Below are 18,052 nucleotides of genomic sequence, written 5' to 3' on the forward strand. Positions count from 1 at the left end.
GGGCTGCAATAAACATTCTGATACAAATATCTTTGTTGTAATGCGATTTTTGGTCTTCTGGGAATATACCTAATAAAGGAATTGCAGGGTCAAAGGGCAGGTCTATTTTTAGTTCTCTAAGTGTTCTCCAGATGTCTTTCCAAAAGGAACATATTAGTTTACATTCCCACCAACAGTGTAAGAGTGTTCCCTTTTCTCCACATCCACGCCAGCATCTCTGGTTTTGGGATTTAGTGATATGGACTAATCTTACTGGAGTTAGGTGATTCTCAAAGTAGTTTTGATTTGCATTTCTCTGATGATTAAGGATGGTGAGCATTTTTTCATATATCTGTAGGCCATGCGCCATCTCCTGTGGGTTTTATAACTCATCTTACTTCCTACTGTTATAGCATTTATCACATAGGGTAGTGATTACTTCCCACTTATCCCACAAATTAAAACATAAGCTCCTTTAATGGATTGGCTCAGTCAACTTGGTATCTGATTCAAAGTATAAAATAGTCCTTGATTCAAGGCAGCAAATAATGAGGTGTGCCGAGCAAACCAATATAGTACAGGCATTTAAAACTTTGTGGGAAGAGTTTAAATGAATAGGAAATACACAAAATATATACTTTATATATATGCACATCTCAAAATTATTTCTAATTGATGTTAAATAAACAATTATTTTTAATTTAACTATTAAAAATTTTTCTTCTATCACATCACATACCATTAATTTTACCAACCTAACCTTGAAAGTTATTGAAAATTTTAATTATCTTTGGTCTTCAGTCTTTTAAAAGATAGTTGAAAACTAAATTAAAAGAAGGTTACAGAACAATGTGTAAAAAGTAGAAATTAATAAAAAGTTATTTGAATCCAGAGGATTAGCAGAGTAAGAGACAGCTATATTCATCCACTGTGGAGTACAGCTCTCATTTGGAAAACTATATCTTTGTGTTCAGAGTTATTAGTTTTATGATAAAATGCTTTAAGTATAAACAGGCCATCGTGGTACCTGTGGCTCGAAGGAGTAGGGCGCCAGCCCCATATACCTCAGGTGGTGGGTTCAAACCCAGCCCCAGCCAAAAACTGAAAAAAAAAAAAAAAGAAAGAAAGAAGAAAAACACGCCATGAAGGAAGCCTGTAACACCACAGTAAATACTAAAAGAAGGAGCCTCAACTTGTGGTTTTAGAAAACATTTCAGTCCAATTAAAAGAATAAGTGGAGAATTTAGCTGGTTTAGTGCAGAGGGTATGTAGCATATCAAATCAAACTCATCTGCATTTCACCACTCACCGTGAATCTGTTTAAATCAAAAATTACAAAATGTTTTTAAAACTGTTTAGTGAATTAAGGAATGTGAGATCAAGTGTGAACTGGAAGATTTTATTGCCTCTTCCTTTATCCTCTTTCATCTCCTTGATGAAATAACCAAAAGGTTGGATTTTGAAATCGAACTGCCATGAATTAGAAATATCACTCTGTATCAAGCTTAATTAATAATTTGAAAGATACTTGGTTCAATGTAAACATTTCATATTGTATGTCGAAGCAGTACCCTGAACCCCATAAATGCATCAATATACAAAGTTATGATTTAATAAAAAATAATTAATTATAAAAATAAAGAAAGATACAAGTGTATACAAGGTGTCAGGTAAATAAGTCAAGGCCAACCAACACAGTTCTCCAGGCCCCCTCCTGTGCATCAGGATTCCCTACAACCCAGACTGCCATGTAGTCCATTATGTAAGTTGCTCCATCATGTATGCAAGAGGAAGTTGTTTCAGTTCATCTGTGGTTTACGTAGCCTACGTGATTCTTCACAGAGTTACGTGCGCCTTAAACTTGTAGTTTCCAGGCTTGTTTACCACCAGCAATTCTAAACTAGTAAGTATACCCTTCCAAAAAATATTCCATAGGTAAGGACTCTACCATTTACAAATGCCAATAGTTTATTTCCCGGTAGCGTGTTTACAAAATTTAGCCAAGTTATTTATCATCTTTTCTTCTTTTTTTTAAATTTCTTTTTATTTTTGGCCGGGGCTGGGTTTGAACCCGCCACCTCTGGCATATGGGACCAGCACTTTACTTCTTTGAGCCACAGCTGCCACCCCATCTTTTCTTCTTGAGATAAACTCCTTTACCCTTCCATACATACTCCTGTTCTCCAAAGGGAAGGGATGGACACCATATCCAAACTTCCTCATAACTAATTCCTTCTTAGTGATTAATTCCTACTTATCCTTCAGAATTAGCCTATTGTACCATTTTCATGCTTCCCTTTTCTGACCTGCACTCCTTCTGTTAAAAATGCCCTTTTCTGTGCCATTACAGTACTCTGTGTTTGCATATGACTAAGATTCTTTGCTTGACCAAACTTAGGCTTGTGAACCTTCTCCTCAGCCTGTATCTGTGCACTTCTCTGTAAAGTTCAGTTTTAGCAAGAATCCTGCTAAATCAGTTTAGCAAGAAAGCTCTGTCCTCCGTGCCTCATCCCCTTTCATATTTCACAGATGAGAGTTCAGTATGGGCAACTAGGAATTAACTGACAAGAAGTAGTGTGGGAGTCAGTGAGTAAGATTGGACTAACAAGATTCTCTTGAAAACAGGTCAAGGGGGGCGGGCAAATCAGATATTAAAGATGATCAGATATCGAAGATGATTTGACATCAAGGGTGAGGGGTTCTTCTAATTTCCAAGGAAGACTATCAAACAATTGGGATTCCAATATTTTTGTTGTCTTTATGTTCATATAGAATTAATAAATTGCTGAATGCCTTGCTATTAGAGGATAATCTTGGCAAAGAACATTATTTTTTTCACTTTGCTCATCAAAGTTTGGCATATTAGAAGTTAATCCAGAATTTAATATATGCTAGTTTTGAGTTCTGCTCATTATAGTTTATAACCTATTCTTACTCTGCCTATATGCAATCTATAAATGAGTTGACATCATGCCTTTAATTATAGTAAATTAAGTTGTTTCATAATTTCTACAGCATGATACCTGTAATATTAATCAGACTGAATCATCACATTACACAAAGTTAATCATTAAAATGATGATCATTATTGCACGATATAGCATGCTATTTTTATTTCACTCAGCATCAACTACGTAGCTTTCCTGAACATGGAGGCGAAAATCAAAGCTAAGAAAAAGAAATCTTTCCACTTCCCTCACACTGTGTGACAAGAGGTGACAATCAGCTTTATTGAACTGAACACACGGAACCTTATAGCTGCTGATGGGTCAGAAGGACAAGATAAGGAAAAGAGATAAGGAGTAGAGAGATTTGCATGTGTTCTTGATGCACCATGAGAGCATCATGAGAACAGGCTCCATCAAGCAGGTGAATATGTATGTGTGCCATGAACAGAAGTGTCCACAGTCTAGATTCACAGAGTTACTGATTCATAATCCTTAACAAACACTAAGTATTAAAAGGCACTATGGCTGACATCTGACACAAAGTACCCAGCCTTAGCATGGAAGGCTGGGTACTTTGAACTGTAAAACATTAAGACCCATCACCTGTGGTTTGACCACTGAGAAGTCTGCTCTGTTGTTTTCCTCCTTTTTTGGCCAGGGCTGGGTTTGAACCTGCCACCTCTGGCATATGGGCCTGGTGCCTTACTCCTTTGAGCCACAGGTGCCGCCCGTGCTCCATTATTTTCTAATGACAGTATAGCTGATAACTTAGGAGGAATATCATAACATAGGATGATCTGGTCAGGTAAAATTTCTTTTACACGCCGTGTTTTTTTTGCATTGGGATGAGTATCTAGTAGACTTTCACTCAATCTACTGAAAGTTGGTTGTCCCTTCCTTAACTTGAATGTTCTCCAGGTTTTCATATTAAATTGTCGTGCCTCCTAGTAAACAAAATTTTACTCAAGGTCTATTGTGTGTCATTTTGGTAGACACACCTATCACGGTGCCCCTCCATATGGTATATTGGCCAGAATATATTCTGATCTGCTGGGCATCTGTCTGTTTATATGTGTGTACTTATCAATTCTTAATTTTTGAAGATCACTTTTGGACATACTGAAATAGTATTGTGAAGGAGTTTACTATTTAACAAATAAACTTACTTAAATTGTAATTTAGATTTCCATGTTTCTATCTTGAGATGATATGTTCTGTCTGTGTTATCCACTTTATGAAGTAGTACTTACTTTGTTCTAAATTTATCCTGTCTCTGGATTCTCGGTGTTTCCATTAACACATTGAACCCATCTTTGGGTCTCTGTATTTCATGGCTTTATATGACTTCTCACTGTCCTTAGCCTGGGAAACTCAAATCTCTCTTCCCACAAGATCACCTTTCTCTACCTAACTCTTTGACTGTCTCCTGTCCTCTTCCATTTTATCTTATTTGAGGTTCAGCAACTAACAGCTGGAATGATGGAGTCTTATTCTTCCAAGTATTGTAATTGCTATTCTTGGGCATAATGAAGACCAGAGCAGAGCTCTGGGATCCCTTACTGTACGTTTGGTTCCTCTGAACCCCAGTTTCTCTTCCATAGGGCAAAAATAGTGCTTCTTAGCCCAGAGTTTTTTGTAAGGCCAGCAAGCAGCAGTGTGCCTGTTTGTGTGCTAAATCTGTAAAATCATAATGATGCCCAGTGTGATGTTTGCTTTTTGTACCATATTAGGGAGACAACGTTGGGTGAAGATCAGTACTTTGTAGGTAATATCTAGTATATAGGTCCCATAACATATCTTCTGTGGGAAGATGTCTTACATGTGGTTATACATATTTATTTTATTTTTCTTGTTAGATTTATAAAATAGAGTAAGCCCCCTTTATTGCCCACAAATAATTGCAAGGACGTTTCACTTGACATATAACGCTGCTGTTTTAATTTAGGGTCTTTAAGATGAGCACCTCTTGAGTGACTGAGACAGATGCAAGATGGAAATAAAGATTATATTACTTACAGGTCCTTGGGGCAGGTGCTACCCACATAGGAGTCAGGAAGTACCTGGGGGAAGGGGGAGAGAGAGAGAGAAGGAGAGAGAAAGAAAAGGAACCCATGGATTAATGCCTTTATTAGGCTCAGGTCATTATCCAAATAGGGTTCCTATGGGGATTGACTTTTTTTTTTTTTTGTAGAGACAGAGTCTTGCTTTGTTGCCCTCGGTAGAGTGCCGTGGCCTCACACAGCTCACAGCAACCTCCAACTCCTGGGCTTAGGCGATTCTCTTGCCTCAGCCTCCTGAGTAGCTGAGACTACAGGCGCCAGCCACAATGCTATGGGGATTTTTAATTGGTGGGTTTAAAGAAAGCAGGGATGAGTTCTGGGAGGTCATGCAGTGACAGAGAAATGGTCACTGTGGTGTATCTGCACAGTCCATGTAGGGTGTAAGGGTCATTGGGGCCAACCAAGCAGGCCACATCCAGCTGTGCCATAAGGAAATGATCATCAGGGAGCAGGTTTATAAAGCAAAAGTCTGGACTAACCACATTAAGGGAATGGGGGAACGGGAGGTAGAACTAGAAACTGTGTCAAGAGTAACCAAGCCCTTGAGAAATGAAATATGTTGAGAAAATCCAACATATTTCAAAATGGATACCAGAGTCAGCGTAAAATTATAACCATTTAATACATTCGCCTACCCTGTATTTTCATTGTCCTACTATTTCTCTCTTTCCCAAGATAACTCAGTTTCTCTTTCCCACCCAATATAACATTAATACTTTTCAAACCAAAATATATATTCAAATGATATTCCTATTTTTCTATTAAACAGTTTGCATCTTTTATGTAAAATGGGAAATCTGGCTTTTTAATAGTGTAATAGGTGAAAGTGTAGGTAGTATGATTTATGTCTTCTGCCCGACAGTCTAATCCTACATGTATTAGAGAGTAAAGAAGATCTGTAGAGTTTCAAAAGCAAAAGTGCTGAATAATCTCTGTGGGGGCCAGCGTTCACACTGCCCCAAATCTGTGCACTGTCAGGTAGCTGGCAGGAAGGCTAAATATTTGAAGACACATTATCAAACTTGGTACACATAAAAAATCATGATGTGAGCTGTGCATATATTAAATTCAATTAAATTCATAAATTGACTACTATACATGGTATTTAGTTCCTCAAAAAGCAAAGCTATGGCAAGAATATTATTCAAACATGCTTAGGGATTATATCATTGGTAATCTTCCTTTTAAATCCTTAGAATTTTACTTGTTAGTAGTATGCAATTTTTGTTTCCAAATTTAATGCCAAATTTGTCAAATTGCATAAGAGATTTTCTATGAGCAATATTATCTAAGTATTAATAAACAAGAAAGGTGGAATGGGACCCAAAAGATCCTAAGTCAGTCTGTGAGACCTACCACCAATTCATGCAGTGTGGTTCTCGTAGTGTCACAGCAGAGTTTTATTTCTGCCCTCCACAGAAAATGGTACTGTTAGACTTGTACACTGTGGATGGATTTATTCAAACTATAAACATTTGGAGCTGTTATTCAATCAAGTGTGGCATTATCATTAAAATTTAGCATCACTTCACATTTTGAAACACAATAATCTGGTTTATATTGATGAGTTATAAGGTGCTACATTACACAAATGTGACAAAAGTGATCCAGAAAACCTATCTTACATACTGGAGCCATATTTATTCTGTAATATCAGTTACTCAAGGAATACTTTGCTTTCCAGAAATCAGACATTTTTATTTCATAAAAAGAGGAGCCTAGAATTTATATCTCTCACCTTCCTTTTTTTAACCTTTGTTATTGCCCTACCTTTTTTTTTAAAATCACCATTCAAGCTGGGCATGGTGGCTCACACCTGTAATCCTAGCTAGCACTCTGGGAGGCTGGGGCGGGTGGATCCCCTGATCTCAGGAGTTTGAGACTAGCTTGAGCAAGAGTGAGACCTGTCTCTTAAAAAAAAAACAAAAAACCTCAGCTGGGCTTTACATTGTGCTCCTGTAATCCTAGCTACTTGGGAGGCAAAAGGATCACTTGAGTTTGAGGTTGCTGTGAGCTGTGGCACCACGGCACTCCACCCAGTGTGACAAAATAAGGCTCTGTCTCAAAAAACCCAAAAAGCTGGGCACAGTGGCTCACACCTGTAATCCCAGCACTTGGGAGGCCCAGGTGGGTGGCTTGTCTGAGCTCATAGGTTTGAGAACAGCCTGAGCCAAAATGAGACCTTATCTCTAAAAGTAGTCAGGCATTGTGGTGGGCACCTGTAGTGTCCCAGCTACTTGGGAGGCTGAGGCAGGGGAATGGCTTAAGCCCAAGAGTTTGAGGTTGCTGTGAGCTGTGATGCCACAGCACTATACCAAGGGTGACATAGTGAGACTCGGTCTCAAAAAAATAAAAATAAATAAATAAATAAATCACTAGAAAGTAAGAAAAAAATCACCATTAAATTGCTAAGTAGTATTGAATAGTTAAAGAATTATTGGGAGAAAAAAGTGAATTCAGAGACTTGCAATTATGAAGAAATAGCATTTATTTTTATCTTCTATAATATTAAGTTCTGCTTTAGGCATTTTGTATTTCTGAATTATTTTAAATAACACCAATACCAATTAACTACATGTCATTTGTTTTACATATAAGGAGCCTATCCCCAAAAAGCAGTGGAAATACCTTTCAAACCTGACGCAGTTCTACTCACCTCCAGTCTCCCTCTCTGAACAATGAACAGTTTTATATCTATAGTTTTATATATGTACCACGCATAATATCTTACCTATTATTTTTTATATTACTAATGTCTTTGATTTTTATAATAAAAGGGGAAATATTATGTCATAGTTATTTATGTGGTTTCCATTTTGAAACCTTTAAGGACAATATTCAAAACATATTTCAAGTAAGATATAGGCTGAATAAATAGCTTCATGTTAATGTAGGCTATAGACCAGTATTTTCTACCCTTTAATTCATTTGGGGAGTCTTTTTTTATTTTTTCCCTAGTTACCCCCCCCCATAACTTTAATACTACAGATATACTGTATATTTCTTTATGTACTGTTGCCCCGTGTTGGGGGCAGAAACCATTATGATATCTAATAATTTTTTTCTTTTCACCAAGAATTAACTTTTGCTCCCTGGGAGCAATATTATTATTGTTGGAAGTGAAAGAAACAAAATTCTTAGCCAATCAGCTATAGTCTAATAAGACAGTGATTAACCAAGTGTCACCGTGGATTACCAGGTAGTGCCGCCTTTGGAATTATTAATTTATTTATTTACTTACTTTCTATTTTTTACTGAGACAGAGTCTCACTTTGTTGCCCCCTGTAGAGTACTGTGGTGTCGTAGTTCACAGCAACCTCAAACTCTGGACTCAAGCGATTCTCTTGCCTCAAACTCCCTAGTAGCTGGGAATAAAGGCACCTACCACAAAACTTGGCTACTTATTGTTGTTGTTGTTTAGCAGGCCTGGGCTGGGTCAAACCCACCAGCCCTGGTGCCGGTGGCTGGCACCCTAACCACGGAGCAACAGGTACCCCACATCCTCAGGCTACACCTAGACCTATAGTATTTGAAGCTCTAGGGGTGAGTCCATGTAGGTGTGTTTTGAGAAGCCCTCCAGGTGATTTCGAACTACGGCAAACTAGGAGCCAGTGTTTATAGATAGACTGCTGAAACATGGGGCCATGGCTCAATTATGACCTTGAGTGCACTGTTGTATGCCTCAGTTTTTCCATCTTGACATAACCCAGATAACCTTGGTTTGAAATGTCACACCCATAATCTCAGTAGGAACCACTTGACAGGCGTCCTACTGAGAATGTACCTGGCTTTCATAGGGAAAGGAAAAAGTGAGCCTAGACTAGGTCCTTAACCTCCTCAGGAGGATACTTTCACAGTTTTAGGAAAAGAACACTCAGCATACTAGTTGAGATTACATTCACAAAGGCCTGGATTTCCCCAAAACAGTGAGTGGAAAAACACACAAATACACATGCATTAACTTTCCATCTAGAGAGCATTTCACTCTGCCTATGAAAACAAACAAAACCTGGGTGCCCTGTTCTGTGGCACAATGAATTATATAAAAGGTGGGGAAAAACCGGGAATTTGTCAGGAGGAACAGGCTTGTTTCACTTTCTCCAAATTTTCATTTATTGTATTTCCCTCTGTGTTTTTATAAAAAGAAGAATAATTTTTTTTTTTTCTTTCTTAGTTCTGAAGAGTTGTTCCAGTCTTTTTTTCTGTTACCTACCATTCTAATCACGTACTTGCCCACATTGGCTCACCCACTTTATTGACGTTTTTCCAGCTTATATATATGCAGCCTAGTAATAAACAGAAGTATTTATTTTAATATGTGGCATGATTAAAAAGAGAGTTTGATCTACAGGAATGAAAGCATGAGAAAAATAGGGTCCTATAGTTAGAAACCTCACAAGCCACCCACTGGAGGGCATGAAATACCTAAAACTTAAGACATAAGATGCCGTGATCTATCAACTTCCACATCACAACTCCAACCCGAGGCTCCCGAGACAGTGATTTACGAAATGTAAATAGCTGATAACTGAAATGCAGCTTCGATGAAGGAAAAAGCTTCCTATTGATTGAATTAAAAAAATCTAATATTGTACGGAATAAAAAACATCTTCAGGGGGTTTTTTTGCTTCTATTTTTGTTTTAGATGGAACTTGCGAAGGAAGAAAAGTGTGAGTTTTTGCCTTTCCTGTCTCCACGGAAGGTTATAGTCAAAGGTGGGAGAATTGCGGCTATGCAGTTTGTTCGGACTGAGCAAGATGAAACCGGAAAATGGAATGAAGATGAAGATCAGATGGTCCATCTGAAAGCCGACGTGGTCATCAGTGCCTTTGGTTCAGTTCTGAGTGATCCTACAGGTAGAGTGCCCGGGAGGCGAAGTGTGTTATGCAATTGTCTGTTATTTTAGTACCAAGATAGTTTTTAGCTTTCAGGGAATTGTTTCTTTCTTTCTTTCTTTCTTTTGACTTTAGCATATATATTTCCCTCTTCTGTTTTGAAGTACAGGCAATCTTGATTCAAAAGACTTAGAACTGGTATTTAATGCTTATGCAGAATTATTTTTAAAGTGGCAAGAATCGAAAAGAACACTCATCTTTAAGCTTATAATAAGGTTGTTTGCTGTGTACGAATGGCTTTTTCTTCATTGAGACTCAAGTAAGAAAATGTGGCAGAGGAGTCGAAACACCCAGTCTTCAGTGATTCAGACAAATTAAGATCTGATGAATAGCCAAAAGTAAAATTAATGTTTAGGGCTATCCTCACGCCAGACCGTCCCTCTACACATCAAAATTATCGAATTACAAAGTTTGAACTCCTGGGTGACATAAATGGACAGTTCAAGGAAGAAGAAAATGCTTGTACATAAGGGTGGCCATGAAGTGTGTATGCAATTTTAAATTTTTAATTATACACTATTTTAAATTGCACATGACCTTTATGGACACCCTGTATATAATGGGAGAAACAAATATTTTAGATAGTTTTAAGTGAGTAAGAAATCAGTCAATCAGAACGACTGTGTCACGCTTTCCCCACATCATGTGTTTTGATGGATCCTTGAACATGAAAGCTTAAGTAGCGAGGTTCCTTCATTTTGCAGATTCTTTTATCTTTTAATTCCTACTGCTGAAATGACAAGTAACTCCTTTCGGGGGGAGGAAGGAAAATAGAATTTCTCTAGGTCAGAGATTCATTAAGAATAACCATAACAACAGATTTAAACCTGGTGACTCTCCTTGTGACTAGCCACTCTATCCATGCTAAAATTGCATTCTGGATCTGAAGAGACAGGAAGAGATCATGCATACCAATATACATTTTTATGCAACGTGTAAGTAAAAAAATTCAACTAGTTATCAGGATATTTTATCTGCAGGGCAGCAAACATCTTGATATTTGGAAACACCCAGATGTTTAATGTCATCAAGTACATGTTTTTAAATAGCTGGATGAGGGCCTGACTTTGTCACTTCTCATCTAGATGTTTATGTGACATGTCGACACAGCCACAGTGTGGCTTGTTTATTAATTAACTGGGTTCAGGAAGGAACAAAGAACGATGTATCAGTTGCGTTCTATTATCTTAAAACAATCACACTTCTCTTACTACCCTGTACTTCACAAAAATTGAGTTACCTGTTGCATGGTGTTTAACTGCCAATTCTGTTGGTGATTCACCTATCAAAAAGTAAATCAGCTTACATATCTACATTTATGTTCTACAACTGGGAATCATGCTATTAAAAAAAATGTATTTTTTCCTAAACAAACCTAAGTGGACGTGACTTAGAAGTTCATAGAAAACAGCTTTTGTGATCTCAGTTGCAATTTTCACCAGCTATGCCAGTGTGTGCATATCTATGTATTTGTGTATATATGTTTAAAGAGTAAGAGATTTAATTTTAGTATTTGAAATACGATGTAGGTGAGAAGGTGATCTATTTGATAGGATCACTCCAGAATTTATTTGTGCATTTTATTCTAGAATTTACTGTGTATATTTCTTTGGGGTTTCACGTATACCAACTGTTATTCATTTAGAGAAAAGTCAGGGTAAAAAAAGGTTCTACGCTATGCTTTTTTATTCCTGGTGTGGAATACCAAACTACCCAGAGAAATTATCTTTGAGTAGATTTACCTGCTTTACTGAGCACTCTCCATGTTCACATTATTCCGAATTTACTTTCCAAGCCAGAGAGGAGCTGGAGGAGCTGGGCTGGGGGTAGCATTCCCTCCTCCACTCCCATTGCATGTTTTCAGTATTGTTTTTTGGATGGAAACCATTAAAGGAGTGGGGGAAGCAATATTTGTTAAAGGTAATAAAAATCATTTTATCCAGATGACATCTAAAATTTTAAAATAGTAATCTCAAAGTCAGAAAACTTTGGTGTACACACGCATATTTAAGGTGTGGTGAGAACCAGTTCATTGAAAGTAAGTTGTACATTTGGATGCGAGGAGAAGGTACGTGTGTTATCTCTCTTCTGCCATAAACCTTGTTCCGTTCCAATACCTATGGGTTATAACTTCTGTGTGGCACATAATGATTATGACCCAAGTGATACATGTTTACGTATGTTGATTGATATAACCTCTCTCTTAAAATGTTACCTCCCTTTACACCCTTCCATCCTCACTCTGCGTAGTTTCTCATGAGCTGCGTGTCAAATTCAGTATCATCCTTTTGGTCCTTGTTCTATTTTCTGCATCTGACAACATTAAATATTTCTTTATTTGAAATGCTCTTCTTCAAGTCACTTAACCTTTCTGAGGCTCACCTTCATCTATCAGAAAACAAGCAAAACAAAAATAAGCATGATGAGGTCCTCTTTCCCTACTTCTGGAGACTATCATCAGAATTAAAATGAAATAATTGGAAAGTGTTTTGGCCACAAAACAAAAACATGTTATTATTTTTATGACACCCTATTTCTTTGCTCTTTTCTTTTAAATGTTTTCTTCCCAAGTCTGTCACTGGTTTTCTTCCTGTACCTTATTATTTTATATAATCCTTTCCCAAAGTTTTAACCATTTTCTCTTCTTAATATATTTAATTCTTCAGTGAACCACAAATGGTTTACTATCGTATTCATTTGTTCACAAATGCATTCATTCCTCGGAAAACACAAATGAACTTCTGTGTACCAGAGAGTAGGTAGATTTGCCAGTGGGGAGTATTTCCTTCTGTGTAAAAATGACTCTATAGCAGTGGTTCTCAACCTTCCTAATGCCGTGACCCTTTAATACAATTCTTCATGTTGTGGTGACCCCCAACCATAAAATTATTTTCATTGCTACTTCATAACTGTATTTTTGCTACTGTTATGAATCATAATGTAGATATCTGATATGCAGGATGGTCTTAGGCAACCCCTGTGAAAGGGTCGTTTGACACTCAAAGGGGTCGTGACCCAGAGGTTGAGAACCACTGCTCTAAAGTCTAGTTCTCTGTTCATTATGTCTCAGAAGACCTCTTTTGCCCTATATTTATATGCTGTATGTGACAAACACTTACCAAATACCCAGTGTTTACCAGGTACCAAATTGTATTTTGGAACTTAGAACGGTGAGTGACTACTTGCACTAATATAGGAAGTCCCTCCTTCTGATAAGCACTAATGTCAGTGTTCATCAAATTCAGTTTTGTCTCTTTTTGTTTGTTTGACCAAGATCAAGTTTAAGAAATTTCTTATTTATTTTATAGTTTATGCTTCCTCCTTTTCTGCTTGGAATCAAAATGCCAGTGGTGAAGTGAACATCTATTTCTGTTAGTTTTGAATTGATGAAGATAATTCTTTACTATTTTCACCAACCTCACAGCTTCATGTTTCCAACTGAGGCAGGAAGGTTTGCCTTGTCCTCACAATCTTAAGAGATCTGGATATTATTTTATAGTTTTTTGGATATGCTTTCAGAAAACTAAGGGAACGTCTTTGAACCAGTTCTGTGATTCTGTGCCTCTTCCAGATACCACACCACAATCACCACAATTATCCTCTCATTGTCTTCAAACGTCCACTTTGCAAAGATCTATTATGACCTTCATTCTTCCAGAACCTATTAGCTATCTTCAAATTTTACAGCAAACCCAAAGAGGGAAAAGAATGTACCTTTATAGCAACTTACATATTGATGTGCTCATAATAGATACAGAAAGATATTTGTACATTTTCCTTGATTCCTGTTAGGTTGGTGATTTTCTTATAACTAATGACTTTTTCCTTTTCACTATGGGATTAGTTTGGTTTATTTTTCTTAGAAAGTGAAAAAGTTAGAAAAATAATTCTAGTATAACTATCATTTTTTCTATTATTTCATGCTAAATAATTTTTCTAATAATTTCATGCTAAATTATTTATGCTAAAGTCCACTATAACGGACTTTATAGTCCATTAAATATTACACGAATCAAAATCTGCCTGGTGTATCGGCTCAGAGCAGAGGCTCTACAGCTAGGATGCCTTGCTGGAAACCTAGCTCTCTTTCTTTCAATTTTTATTGTCCTAATGGTTGCTTAGTTTCCTTGTTCTTTAAAGAATATGATTGTTGTTTCTACCTCCTACAGTAGTTTAAAAAAGAAATGAATTAATAATATGTGTCTAGGACATAGTAAGCATCTCTTAAGTCACAGATGTTGTTGTGTAACAAAACCATATTTTAGTAATTACTTTACGTTATATTACACTATAATGGTGCTATCAGTGTTGCCTGGGAACAAGTGCATTTGAAAATCAAAACTTCATTCAGGGGACACGGAGGCTCTGTCAGCACGTCCCTGTGAATAAATGAAGCAGATGCATTTCATTTATCACTTTTTTTAATGAGAAAATGCTTAATTTATTCAGTAAGTTGTATTTACAGAAAAAAGATTGAACAGTTTGTAACTGTATTATATATTTTGAAAAAATATCTGATATTCTCAACTGAAAAAACTTTTCTTTTTTTCTTAATTTTTCAGCCAGAAAGACAATGATGTTTATTACTATTATTTTTATTTAAGATTAACATGAGGGTACAAATGGTTCCGTTACCTTGTTTGCTTTTGTTAGATATAGGTCAGGTTGTAGTTGTACCCTTTACTCAGGGAGTATGCTGTATACCTTATTTTGTGCCTATTAAGTGAGAGGTTCCCAATCTCCCTCCCTACTCTCTCCCTCTCTCTTCCCCTCCACTTGAGTTTAATTGTGTTTTTCTCTAATATGGGTATGTAGTTGTTTATCTGTTGGTTTCATGTAAATATTGCATGCATTGGATATTTGCTTTTCCATTCTTGTGATACTTTACTAACAAGAATGTTCTTCAACTCTATCCAGGTTAATACAACAAATGTAAAGTCTTCATCTTTTTGTAGCTAAATAGTATTCCATGATATACATATACTGTACTTTATTAATCCATTCATGAGTTGATGGGCGCTTGGGTTGATTCCATGTCTTGGTGATTGTGAATTGAGCTGCGATGAACATTCTAGTGTAAATATTCTTATGATAAAATGATTTTTTTTCCTTCTGGAATAATGGGATTGTGCAGTCAATTGGAAGGCTTACTTTTAGCTCTCTGAAGATTCTCAATACTTCTTAACAAAGAGGGAGGCTGTGTAAGTTTGTAGTCCCACCAGCAGTGGAAAAGTCTTCCCTTCTCTCCACATCTATGCCAGCATCTGCAGTTTTGGGACTTTGTGATGTGGGCTATCCTCACTGGGGTTAGGTGATATTTCAAGGTATTTTTGATTTGCATTTCTCTGATGATTAGGGATGATGAGCATTTTTTCATGTATTTGTTGGCCATTGGTCTGTCTTCTTCAGAGAAGGCTCTGTTCATGTCTCTTGCCCATTTATAAATGGGGTTGTTTGCTCTTTTCTTGTTCAGTAGTTTGAGTTCTTCCCAGATTCTAGTTACCAGCCCTTTGTCAGATTCGTAGCGGGCACATATATCCCCCCATTCTAAAGGTTGTCCATATCTCTTAAGTTATTGTACCTGCTGGGGTCTCGCCCTGGGGGCAGGGTCCTTTAAGACCTGTGGAACCAGAAGTGATCTCAACTGGGGAAAATGCAAATAAAAGCAGTGAGAGGTAAAGGGGCAGGAAATGTGGAATAGGGTTATCAAAAGTGGGAATATAGGGTCCACCGCTAGCTTATGGGGCTTCAGTGAGTGTCCCTGAGTGCTGTTCCTCCCAGCCTTTATTAAAGGCTATTTTCTTATGTATCCAAGAGAGTAAGCTGAGGAAGCAAGTAAAAACATCAGCAGTTTCTCTGGGTAAGCATATTAGTTCTTATTCTATCTATAATCATTCACTTAAGGGTCTGGGCAGCCATGAGAAAGCTGGAACCTGAGCCTTGTGTGGGGGTAGCCTCCTATTTGTGGTCATGCACCCAGATTCCTTGGGGGAGGTTAGACCCCTCTAGTTTCTCAATGGAGCAGACACAGTGGCATCAGCCTTCTCTGAAGAATCAGTGAAAAAGAGGAATTTTCCCCTTATCTCCACCCAGAAGTGTTTCCCTCTCTGGTTAGGCAACAAGCCCTCTTGCCCATAATCAGGGCTCGAGCTGTTCCCTTGATCTCTGCTCTGACGATTACACAAATCCCCACAATGAGTATTTGCTTCTGGAAGGTTGTGGACTGGACAGGGGTCTGCCTGGTTAATGTTCCTTCCCAGGCCTTACATGCAGCCTCTGCTACATTCATTGTTCTTCAGAGTGTTTACAGACCCAGAAGGCGTGTTCGCAGGCTGTATCCCTTATAGGCCAGGCTTCTGGTAAAAGCTGAAAGTGCCCAGACTAGTAATTCAACTGTCATTTAAAAAGTAAGTTAGCTAAATTGTTTTTGTTCTACTTTGCTCAGCTTATTTCTGTTTTCCTCTTTTCTGGGGGTGTTTTTCCTTGCCAAAAATGGGGTTTTCAGTCCCTATTCTCCCTGCAGTACCCTTAGCTGTGCCTAATCTTTTTAGTTGGATAATGTCCCATTCATTTATTTTTAATGTTGCTTCTATTGCCAAGAGGATCTTCTTCACAAGATCTTCTCCCAGACCAATATTACTTAGAGTTTTTTTTTACCACACTTTCTTCTACAATTTGTTATCATTTTGTGTCTTTTTGAGAAGAAAGAGATAGGAGACGATATTAACAAATGGAAGAACATACTATGTGCATGGCTGGGAAGAATCAACATTGTTAAAATGTCCCTACTACCCACGTGATATACAGATTTGATGCAATTCCCATCAAAATATCAAATCATACTTTGCGGAACTTGATAAAAGAGTACTTCATGTCATATGGGATCAGAAATAACTCCAGATAGCCAATGCAGTTCTAAGAACTAAAAACAAAACTAGAGGCATCATGTTATAAGACTTCAGGCAATAGTACAATTCTACAGTGATCAAAACAGTCTGGTACTGGCACAAAAATCAAGATGTAGATCTGTGGAATAGAATAGAGAACCTAGAGATGAACCGAGCCGTGTATCAACATCTGATCTTCCATAAACCAAACAAAATCATACTCTCTGAAAAAGAATCCATATTTAATAAATGGTACTGGCAAAACTGTTTAGAAAACTGAACATTCAGAAGACGGACCGTGGACTCACACCTCTTGCCATTTACATAAATTGACTCTGGTTGGATAAAAAAATTTTCTTTGAACTAAAATTTTAGTTGTTAGGAGTCTCCATTTTGAGTTTCTACAAAAAGATATGTAAAGAGCAAAGTATTGTAAAGTGATTTTGGTTTTTCCCCTTACGAATGGTGAATTTGGACCATCTTCTTTGTTTAATATAGAATGATTATTCGTTTTTATTTTAAGGAGGAAAGAAAGCACTTTGGGGAATATCAAGCTTGAGGTTTTGAGTGCTTGAAAATTATGGAATGATACTACATGTAACCAAGATTAAAACCCCACATTTTTGGAAGGACGAAGATGAGGTGAAGGTTGGTGCTAAAACTGTGACTCAGCACGGTGGATGTACGATGTCACTCAGGAGAGAAATGGCAAGGTGACTGAGCTCTCTGGGGTCAGCCAGGGAAGACATGAAACTTCTCTTAGGAAAGGAGTTTATATATTTCACCAAGGACTGACTAAAAACTAGAGATAAGGAAACACAAAACAGTTCTTTCTGAATCTTTAATGTAACGCTCAGAAATCAACTCCCTTGATAACATTGATTGCAATTAGTTCCACAAGGGAGTGTTTTGGGGAAAAAAAAAAAGAAAGAAGAGTTTTAAAATCACTCATCAGTTGCTCTTATTAGAAGGCCCACAGCAAAGTTTTTGAAAGCCTCATGGGGTAAATCAAACAATCTGTCGATACCAGCTTTAAGTACAGCTTTGATTCACTTGCTCCCATACTGAGAAAAGGTGCAGACCATGGGTTAATTTGCCTCCTTCTGGCCAAACTCAGAACGGGCAATTGCCAGTTAGGCAAGAAATAATGTGCTAAGGACCCTGACAATGCAGGGATGAAGGAATTTTTCAAATGTGTCCATTTTTTTCTCAATTATTTAAGTGTTGGAAAAACCTATGAAAAATGTTTTAATATTGGCACTAAATGAGTTGGGTATCCAATA

The 18,052-nt window shown here is 37.4% G+C and overlaps 1 protein-coding gene across 1 annotated transcript in view; it reads left to right on the plus strand.

Annotated features, from left to right (window-relative positions):
* DPYD (dihydropyrimidine dehydrogenase) overlaps positions 1–18,052 on the plus strand; it is an 828,315-nt gene that overhangs the window by 345,406 nt on the left and 464,857 nt on the right. Inside the window, exon 11 of the mRNA XM_012801700.2 lies at positions 9,633–9,843. Within this exon, the coding sequence (XP_012657154.1) occupies positions 9,633–9,843 (211 nt within the window). The remainder of the gene's footprint in view (positions 1–9,632; positions 9,844–18,052) is intronic.

This window comes from Otolemur garnettii, unplaced genomic scaffold, assembly GCF_000181295.1.
Source record: "Otolemur garnettii isolate 467f Iridium unplaced genomic scaffold, OtoGar3 scaffold00010, whole genome shotgun sequence".
Classification (NCBI taxonomy): Eukaryota; Metazoa; Chordata; class Mammalia; order Primates; family Galagidae; genus Otolemur; species Otolemur garnettii.